Below are 18,291 nucleotides of genomic sequence, written 5' to 3'. Positions count from 1 at the left end.
TACAATACTGTTGTTAAGACAAAACAGTACCGATTAGTATGTTAAATAATGCGAAAAAACTTACCACTATGTCATAAAAATGCTAAGAATCCATCCAACAGGCATATATTTAGCCTATATTACTTATAGATCAAAAATGAAATGTCGTATGGCTTTTAGTGCCGGGATATCCCAGGACGGGTTCGGCTCGCCAGGTGCAGGTCTTTGTATTTGACACCCGTAGGTGACCTGCGCGTCGTGATGAGGATGAAATGATGATGAAGACAACACATACACCCAGCCCCCGTGCCATTGGAATTAACCAATTAAGGTTAAAATCCCCGACCCGGCCGGGAATCGAACCCGGGACCCTCTAAACCGAAGGCCAGTACGCTGACCGTTCAGCCAACGAGTCGGACACTTATCGAAAATCACGTGGTATTGTGGGATACATAGCATTGACGCCAGTACACCCAGATCCAAAAACAATATTTCGGAAGATTTTTTTTCAAATTTTCGGAAGAAGTTTATGGCTGTTCACAATATAAGTGTATCATCAAATGTAAAAGCAAAGCAGTCAACTCCGTACAGGCCATGAAGGCCCTTGGAGGGGTGGAAGGTAAAGACTTCCACTATCCGTAACCTCGGCACTTGATGAGGTAGAGTGGTTAGCTCTACGCCCGGCCGCCTTTAAACCCAGGAATTAACCTGGTACTCATTTTTGGTGTAGGCTGAGTGAACCTCAGGGCCATGTGCATCTCCGGAAGTGGAAATCTCGTTTCTCAAATTTTACGACTTCCTGACGGGGATTCGAACCCACGTCCTTCCGGGCGAACCGAGCACGCCTTTACCGCCTCGGCCAGGCAGCCCCTATCATTGAATATATTACGTAAAATTAAATTTGTTAAGATCGAAGCAAGGTGCCTCCGTGGGTCAGGCGGCAGCGCGCCGAACTCTCACCGCTGAGTTCCGTGATTCAAATCCCGGTCACTCCATGTGAGATTTGTGTTGGGCAAAGCGGGGGCGGGACAGGATTTTCTCCGGGTACTCCGAATTTCCCTGCCATCAATCATTCCAGCAACACTCTCCAATATAATTTCATTTCATCCGTCAGTCATTAATCATTGCCCCAGAGGAGTACGACAGGCTTCGGCAGCCGGCACAATTCCAATCCTCGCCGCTAGATGGGGGCTTCATTCATTGCATTTCCTGACCCGGTCGTATGATTGGAAACAGGCTGTGGATTTTCATTTCAAGATCGAAGCTATTCTTGTCAGTGTCGACCATATTGAAATAATCTTCCGCCTGTCCAATACAAGTATGAGCATGTAACAAACTGAGACACTCTGCTCTAAAGTAGATCTTTAAGAATTACATGGTCGGTCTTAGTTCGATAGCACGTGGAGGGAAACTGGGGGCAGAGAATATTCGTATTCTGGGATATCGTTAAAAGTCTGCGCACTCGGACTTTTCCCCCCTTCCAGGAAAAGCACATGATCCTGTTTTCTTGTTTTCTGTTTTTTGTTTTCTTTACGGCCGTAGCCGTGTTGAAATATAGGATCACGTGAGATCTCCGAAGTTAAGCAACATTAGGCGTGGTCAAGATTTGGATGGATTGCCACGCGCTGTTGGTGGGAGTAAGGGAATGGAGGAGCGGAAAGGAGCTGACCACCCTACCGTACGTAAATTCCGGCTCAGCTCTGCGGAGGTTCGGACCTGCCTTTGGGCAGAACCTTACCTTACCTTACCATTCTTTTTTTTTTCGTAGAAGATGAGGCCGAGACTATAAATTCTTTGGTTGTTCCCTTCTTAGTAGCCACATGACTTGACCCACAGGGGAGATTAAGAGGCCCGATAAATCGAAAGGAAACTGAATGTATCCACAAAATAAGGCTCATGCATTTCGAAAAAGTGCAAGACATTCCAGACCTAGTAAATTTTGTGTATTCAGCCCGAAGGCTGGTTTCATCCTCCACAGCTCCGCCAACAGCTGTCATAGACAGCCTAGGTGTCACTGAAGTGCATACTAGGGAAATGAGAAGTTAGGTAGTTTCCAGTTGCTTTCCTCAAATTGCTATAACATATCAGACTGCCTAGTCCACTGAAATGCATGCACCAACCGACCCTGTGAGTGATATTTTCACACCATTCATAACAGGGACTGGCTGCATAAGGAATGGTATTACTAGCAACGCTCTTACCGCAGTCACTTTCATATTGGGCATGGTAAATATAATCTTAATCGAATTGTTATTAATATTTTTTTTGCTAGTGTCTACGTCGCACAGACACAGATAGGTCTCTTTTTTTTTTTTTTTGCTAGTTGCTTTACGTCGCATCGACACAGATAGGTCTTATGGCGACGATGGGACAGGAAAGGGCTAGGAGTGGGATGGAAGCGGCCGTGGCCTTAATTAAGGTACAGCCCCAGCACTTGCCTGGTGTGAAAATGGAAAACCACGGAAAACCATCTTCAGGGATGCCGACAGTGGGATTCGAACCCACTATCTCCCGAATACTGGATACTGGCCGCACTTAAGCGACTGCAGTTATCGAGCTCGGTAGATGAGAAGTTAGGTAGTTTCCCGTTGCTTTCCTCAATTTGGTATAACACATCAGACTGCCAAGACCACTGAAATGCATACACCAACCGACCTTGTAAGCGATATTTTCACACCATTCATTACAGGGACTGGCTGCATAAGGATTGGTATTACTAGCATCACTCATATCTCAGTCACTTTCATATTGGGCATGGTAAATATAATCTTAATCTGATTGTTATCAACATTTTCTTGCTAGTGGCTTTACGTCGCACAGACACAGATAGATGCAAGCATAGCCGCGCGCCCCTAACCGCACGGCTAACCCGCCCGGTGTTATTAATATTAGCCAGCCCTGTGGTGTAGAGGGTAGCGTCTCTCTCATTCCAAGGCTCCGGGTTCGTTTTCAGGCTAATTCAAGGATTTTAATTCTTGTTACGAGATTTTCTCAAGTTCTTAGTTAGAGAAAGAAAGCTCACAGTGAGGAGATGCTACATAGACCAACACTGGTTGCCATGGTTACAGTGCTGACGGGGAAATTTATGTTGTAAGACCCCCAGCCTCAAAATATGTTCATGTTAGAATCTGAACATGTTCCGCTGGCAACACTGATTGTGGCTTCTTGGCGGAGACAAGGTTACTCGAACACACTACGTCCCCCACTGATAACGTAGCGAAGGTCGTTCTGCTTCACAGCTTAGTCGATACAACGCAGCTCAAGTGATAGCCTACGTCAGCCTCGTGTCGGTAGACTGATAGGGACAACATTCCACTACCTCGGCCCCTCCCAAAACCATAAAATTAGTTGCTGTGACATATTATTATTATTATTATTATTATTATTATTATTATTATTATTATTATTATTATTATTATTATTAACTTAGTTGTAGAGGTTCCCTACTCCGAAAGCGAACATGGTGCGGACTTCACAGATTACTCAACAACTCTTGCCAACGTCGGCGCATTAAGCGACATAGTACAGCAGCACATTCAATGTTCGAGTGTGGACAAAGCTTGAATATTAATGAACTATACTTTGCACAATTTCTGAATGACTCTTTTCTTGCGGGGCCACTACTTCACTACTTCCGTGTCAGAGGCAGGACCCTCCTGCAAAGTGACGAAGAGTGACAGCGACAGCAGCGCATTCTGTGTTCGAGAATGGACAGAATATCTTGGGAGAAAGGGGCGAGCTACTCGAGCTGCCAGTGGAGAGATGGCGTGGAATGCCATCAGCAGACGAATAAGTTTCAGTGGTGTTTTTAAAAGTAGGAAAGATCACAAGATGAAGAAAGGTGGAATTCAAGAGATCAAATTGGGGCAAATATTCGTTTATAGGCGGGGGAGTTAGGGATTGGAATAAGTTACCAAGGGAGATGTTCAATAAATTTCCAAATTCTTTGCAATCATTAAAAAAAAAAAGGCTAGGAAAATAACAGATAGGGAATCTGCCACCTGGGCGACTGCCCTAAATGCAGTTGAATGTTGACTGATTGATTGATTGATTGATTGATTGATTGATTGATTGATTGATTGATTGATTGATTGATTGATTGATTGATTGATTGATTGATTGATTTTATACATCTTTGTGGGGTTCAAACTAGGTTCAGATAAGTCACCTCCACCGGGCATAATTATAAACTTGTCTGATAGGAAGACATAGTCTTGGTTTTAATTCTTCTATATAAATATTTCTTGAGGCAGGTTGGTGGTTCCCCGGCAAGCATAAAGGAACTTTCCTCTCTCACAGTGGTACATGTCCTTTCCTGGCTGATCTGCGCCGTAGTACCATCTCCCTCATACTACGAGATATGTCATCCGTTTTATGAAGGACAGTAGCCTGTTTTATCATGTATAGAGTGTATTTTCTTTCTTTTTTTTCTCGACGGATCCCACCTCTAACGCCTCAAGGGCAGTGTCCTGGAGCGTGACACTTTGAATCGGAGGGATACAGTTGGGGAGGAGGACCAATACCTCGCCCAGGGTGCCTAGCCCGCCATGTTGAACAGGGGCCTTGTGGGGGAATGGGAAGACTGGGAGGGACAGACAAGGAAGAGGGAAGGAGGTGGCCGTGGCCTTATGTTAGGTACCATCCTGGCATTTGCCTGGAGAAGAAGTGGGAAACCACTTCGAGAATAGTTGAGGTCGGAATCGAACCCCCTCTAATCAGCTGACGTCCCGAGGCTGAGTGGACCCCGTACCAGCCCTTGTACCACTCTGTCTTAGAATGTGTTTGTGTACTTTAATGTGTTATTTGAATTTGAACGATGGCCTATATATGAGTGCACTTCAATGCAATGCCTTATTCTATCGTAATCTATATTTTCTATCATTTTATCAGAAAATAATGCATTGCGAATTAGATCCACTGATTATTTTAAATTGATCATCATTCGTTTTAAATTCTAGCCAGTGGATACATTTTAAAATTTCAATCATCATTTCATTTCGTTCCACAGTAGGGGCCGATGACCTAGATGTTAGGACTCTTTAAACAACAAGCGTCGTCATCATTATCATCGTCATCTTCCCTCCCTGCTAATTCAAGTATAATATAGCTTTTTCTCTTTCGGCTAACACGAACTATGAACTCTTCTTTTAGCTCCCTGCGTCATTATATCTGACACTATTTATTTCGGTTCCTAAGTTGTTTCCCTGCTGGGAATGCACGAAATACGCGTAGCTGAAAGCAAAGCATTGTCAAACCTTAGTTTGTTTGGATGTTGGTGCCGTGAAGGTTACCGAGTCATTTTCAATAATGCGAATATAAAATAATACTATTGAAGCTGTCCGGCTTCATGGAGTAGCATGCTTGCCTTTGGCCCAAGGGATCCCGGGTTTGATTCCCGGCAGGGTCGGATATTTGAACCTCAACTGGTTGATTCCGATGGCTCGGGGCCTGGGTATATTGTCTTAAAAATTAGTAATCATCGTAGGTAAGGTCCCATCCTTTCGGACCCACGAGTCTCTTATACGGAGTCAAATCGAAAGACCTCCACCAGGCCTCCTACATGCCATTATTATTATTATTATTATTATTATTATTATTATTATTATTATTATTATTATTATTATTATTATTATTAATGAAGGTAGCCTCAAGGAAATGTTAACCGCCTTCGGTAGTTTATTGCATCACCGCTGAGGTTACTGAAGCTACTTTCATTCCCGTGCTCAACAGCGAAACGTACGTGAAGTTCTCTCCCGAAAATGACTTGAGACGCAGTACTGTAATACTTTAAATTTATTCGTTTGACACCAACTCCTGAACTTCATGTTAACGAAGTTTTACACTTTGCCCTTTTCTTTGTGTTTCAATTGGGTTTATGTCGACACAGATAGGTCTTATGGCGACGAAGAGATAGAAAAGAGCTAGGATTGGGAAGGAAACAGCCGTGGCCCTAATTAAGGTACAAACTGGTGTGAAAATGGGAAACCACGGACGACCATCTTCATGGCTGCCCACTGTGGGGGTTCGAACCCACTATCTCCCGAATGCAACCTCACAACCGCACGGCCAACTCGCTCGGCGGCCCTAAAGAGTTGCAGTGAAAAGAAAGGTTGAATCGTTATCATAGTGACCTTCGGTTCGAGGGATCCAAGTTCGATATTATCTGCGTATATTTAATTTACTTTGCTCGGGGACTATCTGCAACACAACAGCACAGAACATCTCCTCAGGAAGTGCATCCGGCTGTATAAAAGAGTTAAATTCTCATCCAGTAGTACCGGCACCAATAAATTAAGAACAAGGGCGGGAACAAGAATCTACAAGTAAAAGCTTGATCAACCTGAAGGGACCTATAGAGCCAGGAGATACATGCAGTAGTGTGAGCTACTCCCACAGAACGAGGATGAATTTCCAAAAGTTACCAAATCCCATCGAATATTGATACTACAGTGATATTTCATTAAAGTACTTACCTTGTATTGATGCGATAAAGTCGTAATCTCCTTCTACTTGTACTGAACTGGCACCTCACTGACCAGTATGAAGATGGTAGCAATGCGCAAGAATGGAGTATCAAAACACGTAAACCCTCTTAGAAACTACGAACATTCAAGTAATACAACGCAGGATATCTCAACAGATTTAGTTGGAAAGGAGAGGTTTTAACTTCACACATCACAGGTTAAGTCATACACAATTCACAAAAACACTAACGACGATTATTAAGGCGACATGATCAGGGAAATTAATTACCGTACTGACAAAATTGAGGGCTACAGGAATTATTCTTCGGATGAAAGAAACCCAACAGCACTTTGTAGAGCATCACGTATTTTTCGACATATTTATTTTCTAATAACGATAATAATAAAAATTAACCTTGAGCGGCACATAAAATTATATAATAAAGTTACTCAAATTTACCCTCTGACATATTATCGATACTTACGCCCACAACTGTGTATTGTCTATATAATGAATATATATAATTTTGGTATATCTTCAATTGAAGACAAGACACTCAAGTGAACTCTACATATGTATTTAGGCCTTAACAACTGCCTTGCCCGTGTTCTCACCTCTCAACATGCCGATGAACGCCTTGGGCATGTTCTCAAACCCTTCTGTGACGGTCTCGCGGTAGACCAGCTCTTTGTTCTTGACCCAGTCCTTCATCTGATGAATACCTTCCATCCAGCGATCCAACCAGCGATGGACGATGAAACCCTCCATCTTCAACTCCTTGAACACCAAGGAAGGCTGCACAACTGGCGCTGAAGGCAGTTGTTTGGCGTCCGCGTTGTATGAGCTGATGCTGCCACACACGGAGATTCGGCCCCGTGGATTCATGTGACTTAGGACGGTGCTGCTCATGACGCCACCAACGTTGTCGAAGTAACAGTCCACACCGTTGGGAGCCGCCTCCTTCAGCGCCGTGTCCACGTCCGTCTTCTTGTAGTTGTAGGCGGCGTCAAAGTGCAGGTCGTCCTTAAGCCAGCGCACCTTGTCGTCAGAGCCAGCGAAGCCTATGACCTTGCAGCCCTTGATGCGGGCGATTTGACCCACCAGGCTACCTACCGCCCCCGCAGCGCCGCTCACCACCACCACTTCACCTGCCTTGGGCTGGCAGATCTCGAGGAAACCAAAATAGGCGGTGTTACCAGGCATGCCCAGTACACCCAGAGCCAGAGACAGAGGAAGTTCACCGAAGTCTGGAAGAAGGTACGTAGGGGCCATAGTCGAGCTAGATGGCTGCTGTGGGTTGTGAATGGTCTTGGTCTGCCATCCCAGATAACCCAAGACGTATTTCCCGACTGGAAAGCCCTTATTACGACTTTCAATGATCTTCCCTACTTGAGACCCTATCATTGTAATGCCCGTAGGAAGTCGTGCTGTATACGGTCTCATGTAAGGATCTACGCTGAGCCACACAGCTTCACACAGGATTTCTCCATCCTTGAGTGGCGGAAGTTCTTCTTCCACCAGCTGAAGATCACTTTCTTTAGGCTCGCCTTGGAAGTGCTTGGCCAGGATGAACTTCTTCGTCTTCACCATGTTTAAGCGAGCTCGAACAGGACGTAGTGTTAACAGTACTGAAGTAATTGCGCTTCTGATAACAAGTGTCTGTCTCATTTGTACTGAGTGAGCACAATTTCAATTCATCGTGACTCGCCACTTGACTGGCTGTCCTTGCGAGGCTTGCAATGGCAGTGGGGCGATCTACAGGCACTTCAACAAACTACAGTCAGTCGTCTGCTTCGGGTGAGCTTGATAAGAGCTGCGGGACGGCGCGTCAAGCCTAGCTCAGGCATGGCTCGCGGGAGGTGAAGTTTGCAGCAGGTGGCGATGGTGAGATGTTTAAAAGAAGCCAATGAAATCAAATAACACAGTCGGAAGCACTGCCTGGCTGAAGATGATGAAAAATATAGAAAATATGCATTATAGAATCACTACTGCAGAATTAAAGACCTTAGCGCTAGCCGAAAGACTACACTAACGTGGTATTATGCCGTTAATAAATTATCGTACCGGTATCATTAATGATACAAACTGAGGTTTTTTTTTACCACAAATAGCAAATTAGCCAGGAGGGAGAGTGGCAAGAAAATGAAAACCTACAACCTGTTTTCCAGTCTTTGACCGGGTTAGGAATGTAGTGAATGAGCCATATATAGGCTACTAGCTATTGCCCCCGGCTTCACTCTCGAGGATTTCGTAAGTTGCACTCAGACATTATCTGAAAATCCCTAAAGTATAAGAACTCGCCGAAAATTGCATTTCATTTACGCCAGAACTTCTTTGTAAACCACGTTTGTGGCATTGCCTTTTGGGGCTAAGATGACCAAGCTACTGGCAGAGGTAAATCTGAAACATGCCACATGGAACTCTACATGTGAGAAACAGTCAAAAAAAGGGGGGTTTCTTTATTTCTAAAGGAGATTACAAATACCAATTTTCACGCCTGTAACATGTTAAGTTTCTTTTTTTTGCTATTGGCTTTACGTCGCACTAACACAGATAGGTCTTACGGCGACGATTGGACAGGAAAGTGCTAGGACTGGGAAGGAGGCGGCCGTGGCCTTCATTACGGTACAGCCCCAGCATTTGCCTGGTGTGAAAATGGGAAACCACGGAAAACCATCTTCAGGGCTGCCGACAGTGGGGTTCGAACCCATTATCTCCCGAATAATGGATACTGGCCGCACTTAAGCGACTGCAGCTATCGATCTTGGTCATGTTAAGTTTATGAGATATACTGTAGATATACTATTTTTTTTTAAAACTGCCCCACTCCTTGACTGGGAGTTCATGGTTGAAGCCTTCGGTTCACAGAGTTCCGGTTTCGATTCCGGGCTGGGTCGGATATTTTAATCGCGTGTGATTAATTCTTCTGGCTCGACGACAGGTTGTTTGTGTTTGTCCCAACACTCTCCTCTTCATATTCACTCAACACACCACATTACCAATCATAACAGGAATACGCAATTGTAGTTACATCCCTACACATAGGGTTGCGTCAGGAAGAGCATCCAGTCGTAAAACAGCGTCAAATCCGCATTTGCGGCACAGTTCGCACCCGCGACCTCACAGGTGTGGGAAAACCGGTAGAAGAGAAGAAGATACTCATTTTAAAATATCACCCGCTTTTTAAAAATTGTTCATCCCCTTAAGTGGATTTTCCAGAAAAAGTGCGTTCATTTATTTTGAAAAGAGATTCCAAGTACGACCTACCAATTTTAACGTCTGTAACATCTTCCATTTCTGAGATATATGTATCCTCGTGTAAAGAATTCAGCTCCTTCCTCACTTCTTTTCAACCCTCACTCCTTAAGTGGATTTTCTGAAAATAAAAATTGGTGTTCTTTTATTTTAGAGGAGATTCCAAATACCAAATTTTATGTCTGTAACATGTTAGGTTTTTGTGATATATTGTAGATGATCTCGCTGCTGAAAGCATACTGGAGCTGATGTTGCCATGGTTACGGCAGTTCATTTCTTTATCCGATTTCTAGAGCAGGGGTAGTGTGGTGACAACATCTCAATAACGGTTGTTTTTAGGGCCTTAAAACATGGTTCTCGGGCCCGTAGAGATTACCTAGTTTTGTTCTTTGCGTCAACGGGCTTAAAATGAGCTTTGTCTCGTCCTTATACAACACATTCTATATTTCGCCTATATTAGCCTAGTATTTTTATATCTCCCTACGTCGCCCCCCCCCCCCGCCACGAATTGTTTTAAAAATAAAATATAGCCTATAGCACTCAGGGATAATGTATCTTTCTATTAGTGAACTAGAATCGGTCCAGTAGTTCCTGTGATTAGCCATTGCATACAAACAAACTTTACCACTTTATAGATTAATATAGATTATTACAACGGGGTCGCCACTCCCAAAGTGATTTTATGAATGACTGATAAATGCTATGAAGCGATAATGGAGAGTGTTGCTGGAATGAAAGATGACAGGGAAAACTAGAGTACCCGGAGAAAAACCTGTCCCGCCTCCGCTTTGTCCAGCACAAATCTCACATGGAGTGACCAGGATTTGAACCACGGTATCCAGCTGTGAGAGACCGACGCGCCGCCGTCTGATCCATGGAGGCTCTTGGCAAGAAAATATCCTGTATAATCACAAATATGAGCATTTTATTTTTTCACATGTAATAATATAGGCAGGGTTCTACACACCGAAAGTCGAAATACAGTAGGTGGTATTCTTTATATTCTTTCAGTACAAGTCTTTGTGGAGTAGGGAGGAGCGTAAGTTACGACGAAAATAAGTGCACAGAGCAAGAAAAGAATGAATGTCCAAAATCAATGAAAACCAGGGGCGCTGCGTCATTAAGGGCCATAAGGGCCCGGCTTACTCCGGGCCGTCAGGCCGTATTGCATAAAATTCCCTTCTCGAATTTCTAAAAAGAATTCAGTTCAGAGTTCCTGATATTCTCTTATGGTGTATTGTAATAACGAGGCCCGCTCTACAGAACCCTCCATGGAGTGAGGGGCCGGATGAGAAAACAGTGGACATAGCACTGTCGAATTTTTCTGTGCTATGAAAGGATTTTCCTCTTCAAGGGCCTGTAGAAATGGCGCATAACGTTGCATTGGAGTGAAATATAAGATCTCTCTATTTCACTTCCTGCTTCTGTCTCTGTTTGAAAGGTCGAATCTTCCTTTTTTAAAGTTATTTGGCTTTAGTTTAGTGCCAGACCAAACATCCAACTTTACAATTATTTGACACGTTTTGGAATATACTGTATACATAAAGACATATGCTGCACATCTTCACATTATAATCACATAAATATCCATATAAAATCAGTCAAATTTGAAAGCAAGTTTCTGTTACATAGTTCCTAATAATAGTATACACGTTTTTGTCTTTAGTCGCCAGTGGTGTACTTACACTGGTAACTGTTGCTTAGCGTGAATCAGAGATGTAATCAACACATTTTGCTGTTGGTGGTGTGCCCGTTGCATTTTCGGACGCGTTCCAAAATGGCGCCTAGGAAAGGTATAGGCCACTCAAACTAAAGAGAGTCTTAATATTTAGATACAATAGGAGGCCATGACTAAATTGGAACGACAACATTTCAAAGGCGGTGCAGAACAGAGCAAGGTAAAGAAAATTGTTTCCAAAAAAAGTAAAATAGAATAGATTACTGTAAAAACTTACTTGAAAAACTGAACTCGAGAGGATAAGAAGTGAATTGCTACGTCTCTGTAAAAATAAGGAGCTTGTCAAGGAAAAACGACTATAATTTAGAAGAAGACGGCAAAACAACCTGTAAAAACACTTGTGGAGAATATAAAATACAGCGAGATATACGAGAATTTATTCAAATACGTATACTGATAGTCCCGAGGTGCAAGATCAGCGATACTTCGGAAAACGTAAATTGGAAGCCGCAAGAAGACGAAAGGATAGGAGAGAATTACTCCAGTAAAAGAAAAGTCGAGGAAGGAGTAATATTTTATAAAATAAATAATCTGAATTTTGAAGATTTTCGCAAGACAAGGCGAAAATATCTTACGCGGACTTCGAGAATTGGCCGATTATAACGCAAAAGAAAACTAAAAGAATAGTCTAAAAGAAATATTATTCAAGCAAGGATCTAAAATGAATATTTACTTCTCGGAAATATTTGATTTTATTGGCAGTTATTCCAAGAAGAAGATGGTCTGCTAAGCACCCAGATTGTCCAACCTGGAGGGAGTTATCATCCGAACAGCTGAACCTACCCGAGATGAGAGGAGGAACTCGCCCAACCGAACCAACTTAAGATGAGATGAGGAGTCCAGCCGAACCTCGAACCATGGCCAATGAACCAGCGATGTGACGAGCAGAAGGAGAGCAACTGACGGCCGATATGATGAAAGACGAGCTAAGTGTATACGATAAGTAACATAATTATTAGTTTAATTTGGCATATGCCGTAGAATAGAATATTCTAAGTATGAAATATTTAGTGTGCAAGTGAAACAGTGAAGTGAAGTGCATCACATTTAAGCTGCTAATGTTATATTAACTCAGAGTAGAATTAGATAGATATCTCGTGAAAGATGACTATGTATGAACAGGTAATTCAACGAGGTGGTTGAGAATACGATTAGGAAGGAAAGTAATATAACAACGGATTGCAAAGATTGTCATATGATGAAGAATATCTATGAATCTCGCGAAGCCATTCAGTCAAAGATTACGTCACAGGCGGATCGCATGCGAGGAGTGATTAGATAGAATCGAGTTATTCCTTGTAAAGTAATATTGTTAAATGCTCAAATACGGTATTTAAGGTTATGCATCGTAATTTTTGGAAGATCAATGAAAAGAGTATTTACGTACAGAAGAATGTTATGTCTCAGTAGTTGCAAATAATATGAGGAAGGTTATGAATGATGAAAATAGATATTGAGAAAGTTGAGATGCAATTAATTGAAGGTTGTATAGGATAATAGGAAGTTATATGAGTTGATTTGAAATGTGAGGTAGGCAAGACGTTAAATATAGTGGAGCCGACGTATAAACATAGTAGTGAGATATCATATCGCAGATACTTGTTGAAATTACTTGCACACGCGATATATTTGAGTTAAACTTAACGAATGAAGGCATATCGAGCCAAACTGCAATAAATTAAGAATTATGTAGATAGAATAGGGAGATACATTATTTTATATTTTTAGTATTATTTATAATTTGTGATAGAATTTTAAATGAGAAGATAGTAGATTAGGAGCCGTGATTTAAGAGGCAGTAGGGTCGAAAACCTTAGCACGTCAGTCGTCATAATAAAGTTCTTCAGAATGATATTCTACATTAACGAATTCAGATTTTATAACGAAAAAGTGTATAAATTATTAGGAATTCCAAATTTTCCTAATGCTAATGTAATTGTGTCACATTAATGCATGTGAATTAATAATTTAATTTTTCAGGGATGATTATGGATAATTTGATTTCATTTCAGAAATATTGAATTCATATCTTGTTATTTTATGAATAAGCCAGCGCTGACTTAAACATTGAATTTCACGATTTATTAATTTTGAACAACAATTGTGGAAGTTCATAATGATATAGTTCTCATTTCTTTTAAGTTTTTCTTAGTTTAATAAATATGTTTCTTCATTATTTTATAATTCAGTGAGTGATAATTTATAGTAGTAGTTTGTAGATTGACTTAGTTTGCAAGGTGATTTTCATGTGGTTTGCGTTAAGAAATTGCGGTCGTTGGTGACTTTATAGTTTTTTATGCGGTAGGATGGTGACGTTCATCGGTGTTTACGCGTACGGTCGCAACGTCTTCCTCAGAATTCACGTAAAGCCTAACCTACAGAAAAATTAAACATTTTTTTCTTATTCGACAAGATACCCTGAGATTACATCTGACTAGCTGGAGTGATAGCTGTGCCGTACCTGGACGCGGGAAGGGCTCAGCGGTAATGAGCACATAAAAAAAAGAGATGTTTTCTGAATTGACTGGCCATCACATGAACAGTATTGTATGTCCACTACGTTGATGCGATAAAGGTGACTTCTAAAACTTCCGTGACTGAATCGCATTCGAGTGATTGTCGAGATGACCCCTTACGGGTTTAGTTTAGTTTAGTTTAGTAATGTTTTATTTTACCTGGCAAGATTAAGGCCTTCAGGCCTTCTCTTCCATCTAACCAGGAACTGAAATATACATATGTTGCATTGTATTACAATAACTACGTCTAATACAAATTAAATTAATAATAATACAAGAATGGTGAGATTACATTAAGATGAAATAAATTAAGATTAAATTAATAAATTAAGATTAAGTTAAGATTAAATTAAGATTAAATAAATCAGACATAAAAAGGGATAAATTCTTGGGTGGGGGACGCACATGTAGAATACACCCGCGGTATCCTCTGCCTGTCGTAAGAGGCGACTAAAAGGGGCCCAATGGGCTCTCAACTTGGGAGTGTGGATTGGCGACCACGGGGTCCTTAGCTGAGTCTTGGCATTGCTTCCACTTATTTGTGCCAGGCTCCTCACTTTCGTCTATCCTGCCCGATCTCCCTTGGTCAACTCTTGTTCTTTTCCGACCCCAACGGTATTAGAGCATTCGAAGCCTAGGGAGTCTTTCATTTTCACGCCCTTCGTGGCCCTTGCCTTTCTTCCTCCGTTACTTCATTTTTCGAAGTGACGGATCCCTTCTTTTTCTTCTTTTTCTCCCTCTCTACCCCCTGTGGGTGGGGGACGCAGACGAATAATACACCCACGGTATCCCCTGCCTGTCGTGAGAGGCGACTAAAAGGGGCGACCAAGGGATGATTGTCTTAGAACCATGAAACTACTTTTGATTAGCACCATCACGCGGGGAACACCATGGGTGGCCTTTACTTGCGAGTAGTACCACTATATTAGGTACGAAATAGGTTTGTGATTAGTAGCAGCAGAGAGTGGTTCACCTGTGGGTTTCCAGTACCCGTGCGTCGTACCCATGTGAGCCACACCGCGGGTCTGGGCGTTGCCTGTGAGTTGTATCACTATATGAGCGACACCGTGGGTCTGCGTTGCCTGTGTTTAGTACCCACTCTGTGAGGAACACCTCGGGAATACCGGCGCCCGTGACTAGTATACCTAGGTGAGGAACCTCATCGGTTTGCGTTGGCTATGAGTGGCGCCATTGTATGAGAAACACCATAGGTCTGCGTTACCTGTACGATGTACAATACTTGTGAGTAGTGCCATCAAGTGTGGAACACCGTGAGTCTTCGCTACTTTTGATTAGTAACACAACATGACAAATACCATGGTTCTACTTTACTAGCGATAAGTACCATTATGAGGGGCCTTTGACCTGGATTTTGGACCCGTTTCTACTACAAGCATCATCGATTCCGTATTGTGCTTTAGACGCCATCCCTTGGTCATTAATACTATTATTTAACGCTAGTTTCTGGGAATGTGGGGCATTGCGAGTCGGATCCACTGATTGTTTTAACTTTATATCCATCCATTCGTTCCTCGCCCTCACGTTTTCGAATCTGGTCAGTGGAGGATTCTGTATTTTTAAATTGTCATAACATTTCGTACCATTAGGGGCCGATGACCTAGATGTTAGGCCCCTTTAAACCACAAGCATCGTCAACAAGTTGCTTTTGGAACTGCAGCGAGACTGCACCGATTGGCACATGCAGTGACTGGTATTATATAAATTAATGCATTTATATGTGTAGCCTAATACTAGTGTGCAGGTGTTAGCCCACCTGGTGGCTATGATCCTTAAGGCGTTAAAGTCTAAACGGTCTGAGACCGTGGTTAGCCGGTTCGAGTCCCGTAGGTCAAAAACATTTTCACCATCACAATGTTGGCCGGAAGGGTAGGAGAGGAGGTGGTATTCAATTTCTGATCACTAGATTGCGTACCAAAAGCCTGGATTAAATTCCAAACCTCTCCGCAGTGCTCGTATGGAGTAAGGACATATGACGCTGTTGATGGTGATTCGTCCGACGGATGGAGACGTTAAACCTTGAGCAGACCCCTTGTTGCTATTCGACAGGAGTAGGCTATGTGCCGGCACCGGGCTTCGCACTCTCTCTACTATCATATATCACTTCATTCATTTTATCTCATTAACTCCTCTGATGAAGTGGACGTCAGGAAGGGCATCTGGTCATAAAACATTGCCGTGACAGATTCATCTCACCTCATAGCCGACCCCGTAGAAAAACGGGACAAGGGTTGGACAAACAAACCAGTGTGCAGGTGTTAGAATTTTGAAAAACAGCATTAATTGTCGGCATATTGGCAGTGCACGCGACACGACGACCACTTAACGTTCTGGTGATTTTAGGTTGTGAGTGGTTTTTGTAATGTTTGTAGGCAGCTTATTTGTTAAAGGGAAGAATGTAGTTTAGTAGTGCCCCGTAAGAGTGAGTGGGGTTCATGAAATAAGTTGTCTCGGCTACTCGATACACCATGGTGGCTCTGGAGTGGGGAGGGGTTGTGAGGTTTTGTCTGGTTAGGGCAAAGTTTTCGAGTTTCGAACGTGAGGATATTAGGGGGAGAGAATCTGCAGAGCATGGTACCCTGGGAGGAAGCGCCCCCCCAGCCAACTGCGCTGATCCCGTTCGAGATTCAAACGCGACGCATCGGCCGAACAACCGGACGAGGTACCGAGAGCCAGACAGTGAACCACTCCACTTCAACAGCGAGACCATGAATTTCACGGCCCGAGGAGGCAAGTCCACGGATGCCGTGGGAGGGTGTAGGTCATTGGTAGGTACCCTGGTGTTCCCCTTGATTGCCTAGGGAGGGAGGGTCCATGGGTATTCCGACTTCGCCATGGAGACCTGGGAGGGTTTAAACACCAGAAGGGTCAACCGCACTTGACGGACCCACCTAAGTGGGAACCCTTTACGTGAGTCGGATAACGCCACAGACAAGCCACGAACACAGGACACGAGGCCGCTGGGACAAATTGCCTTTTCAGTGATATGTATTTTTCTGTGTTATTTTGTGGTGCCGTGACTTAGACCCTAACCGAGAACACCACCAACAAACTTCGATCTTTTGAGATGTGGTGCTACCGACGCCTGTTCAGAATATCATGGGTTGACAGAAGTACTCCAACGCCTGAACAAAGAGCTAGAGGTCATACAGGACATCAAAAGGAAGAAACTTGAGTACCTTGACCATTCATTCGAAATTATAAATATAGACTCCTTCATCTTATCTGACAGGGTAAAAATGAAGGATGGAGAATAGGGGAAGGAGGAGAATATCTTGGCTACAGAATCTTTGAGAATGGTATGGGCTCAGTACTCCCAATCTTTTGCGAGTTGCTGAGAACAAGAAACAGATCGCCCTGATGACAGCCGACATCCAATGAGGACACGGTATGAGAAGAAGAAGTAGAAGCAGAAGAAGAAGTAGTAGAAGAAGTGTCAAGATTGTGAACTGCAAGTTAGTTACTCACTTTGTGACATATTCATAAAGAAGCGAAAACTATGTACATCTTTGGTAAGTTATGAAAAAGGTTTTTTTTTATTCTAACAGCAGCACTAGCATGTAGTAGCAAGACATGATCGTGGATGTGCGGGTAAGTTCTATAAGTAGACCTGCCTGTTTTGTCACATGCCCGAGGACTGATTGGAACTCAAATAGGACCATAAAAAGTGTGGGTAACTATTTTGTAATTGGCGGGCGGGATAGTGCAGTTCTATCTTCTCATCAATATGGCCGAGGATTGAATGCTTGCAATTTTTTGAAATGGGAGGTCACAGTCTATTGTTCTGGATTTTACTTAAAACCGTAGATCCCGTCGCTAATGATCATAAGATTAAAATCCTACGAACTCTGAGCTTGCTTACTTTTATTTAGTACTTTTGAACCATAACCACATCATTCATGGTGGTGTGTTTTGAGTATCCAACCATTCTTCGGACTTACCTTGTTAAATGGTAAGTGAATGCAGTGACGTATCCAGAATTTAAAAAAAATTCGTTTTACGTCGCACCGACGCGGATAGGTCTTATGGCGACGATGGGATGGGAAAGGCCTAGGAGTGGGGAGGAAGCGGCGTGGCCTTAATTAAGGTACAGTCCCAGCATTTGCCTGGTTTGAAAATGGGAAACATCGGAAAAACATCTTCAAGGCTGCCGACAGTGGGATTCGAACCCACTATCTCTCGGATGCAGGCTCACAGCTGCGCGCCCCTAAGCGCACGGCCAACTCGCCCGGTTATCCAGAAAGTATTTTCAGTGGGTGCGATTTAAGTCCAGGACAGTTGTGCGAATACGACCTTTCCTTATGAGGGGAGTGTGAAAAG

General features: G+C 42.9%; 2 protein-coding genes across 2 annotated transcripts in view; one reads left to right on the top strand and one right to left on the bottom strand.

The window, feature by feature from the left end:
- Nucleotides 1-18,291, top strand: part of LOC136872592 (inactive dipeptidyl peptidase 10) — a 782,685-nt gene that overhangs the window by 221,775 nt on the left and 542,619 nt on the right. The gene's annotated exons all lie outside the window — the stretch shown is intronic.
- On the bottom strand, nt 6,810-8,120 carry LOC136872588 (prostaglandin reductase 1-like). Its single transcript, XM_067146386.2, has one exon. The coding sequence runs from the start codon at nt 8,110-8,112 to the stop codon at nt 7,024-7,026; it is 1,089 nt and encodes a 362-aa protein (XP_067002487.2). The 5' UTR covers nt 8,113-8,120; the 3' UTR covers nt 6,810-7,023.

The sequence above is a fragment of the Anabrus simplex genome, chromosome 4 (assembly GCF_040414725.1).
Source record: "Anabrus simplex isolate iqAnaSimp1 chromosome 4, ASM4041472v1, whole genome shotgun sequence".
NCBI classification, from domain to species: domain Eukaryota; kingdom Metazoa; phylum Arthropoda; class Insecta; order Orthoptera; family Tettigoniidae; genus Anabrus; species Anabrus simplex.
Note: the sequence above shows the minus strand (reverse complement) of the source record. Positions and strands in the feature narration are given on the sequence as shown.

Excerpts from the sequence above, each read along its gene's own strand:
- LOC136872588 (XM_067146386.2), bottom strand. The coding sequence starts at position 8,112 with ATGAGACAGACACTTGTTATCAGAAGCGCAATTACTTCAGTACTGTTA.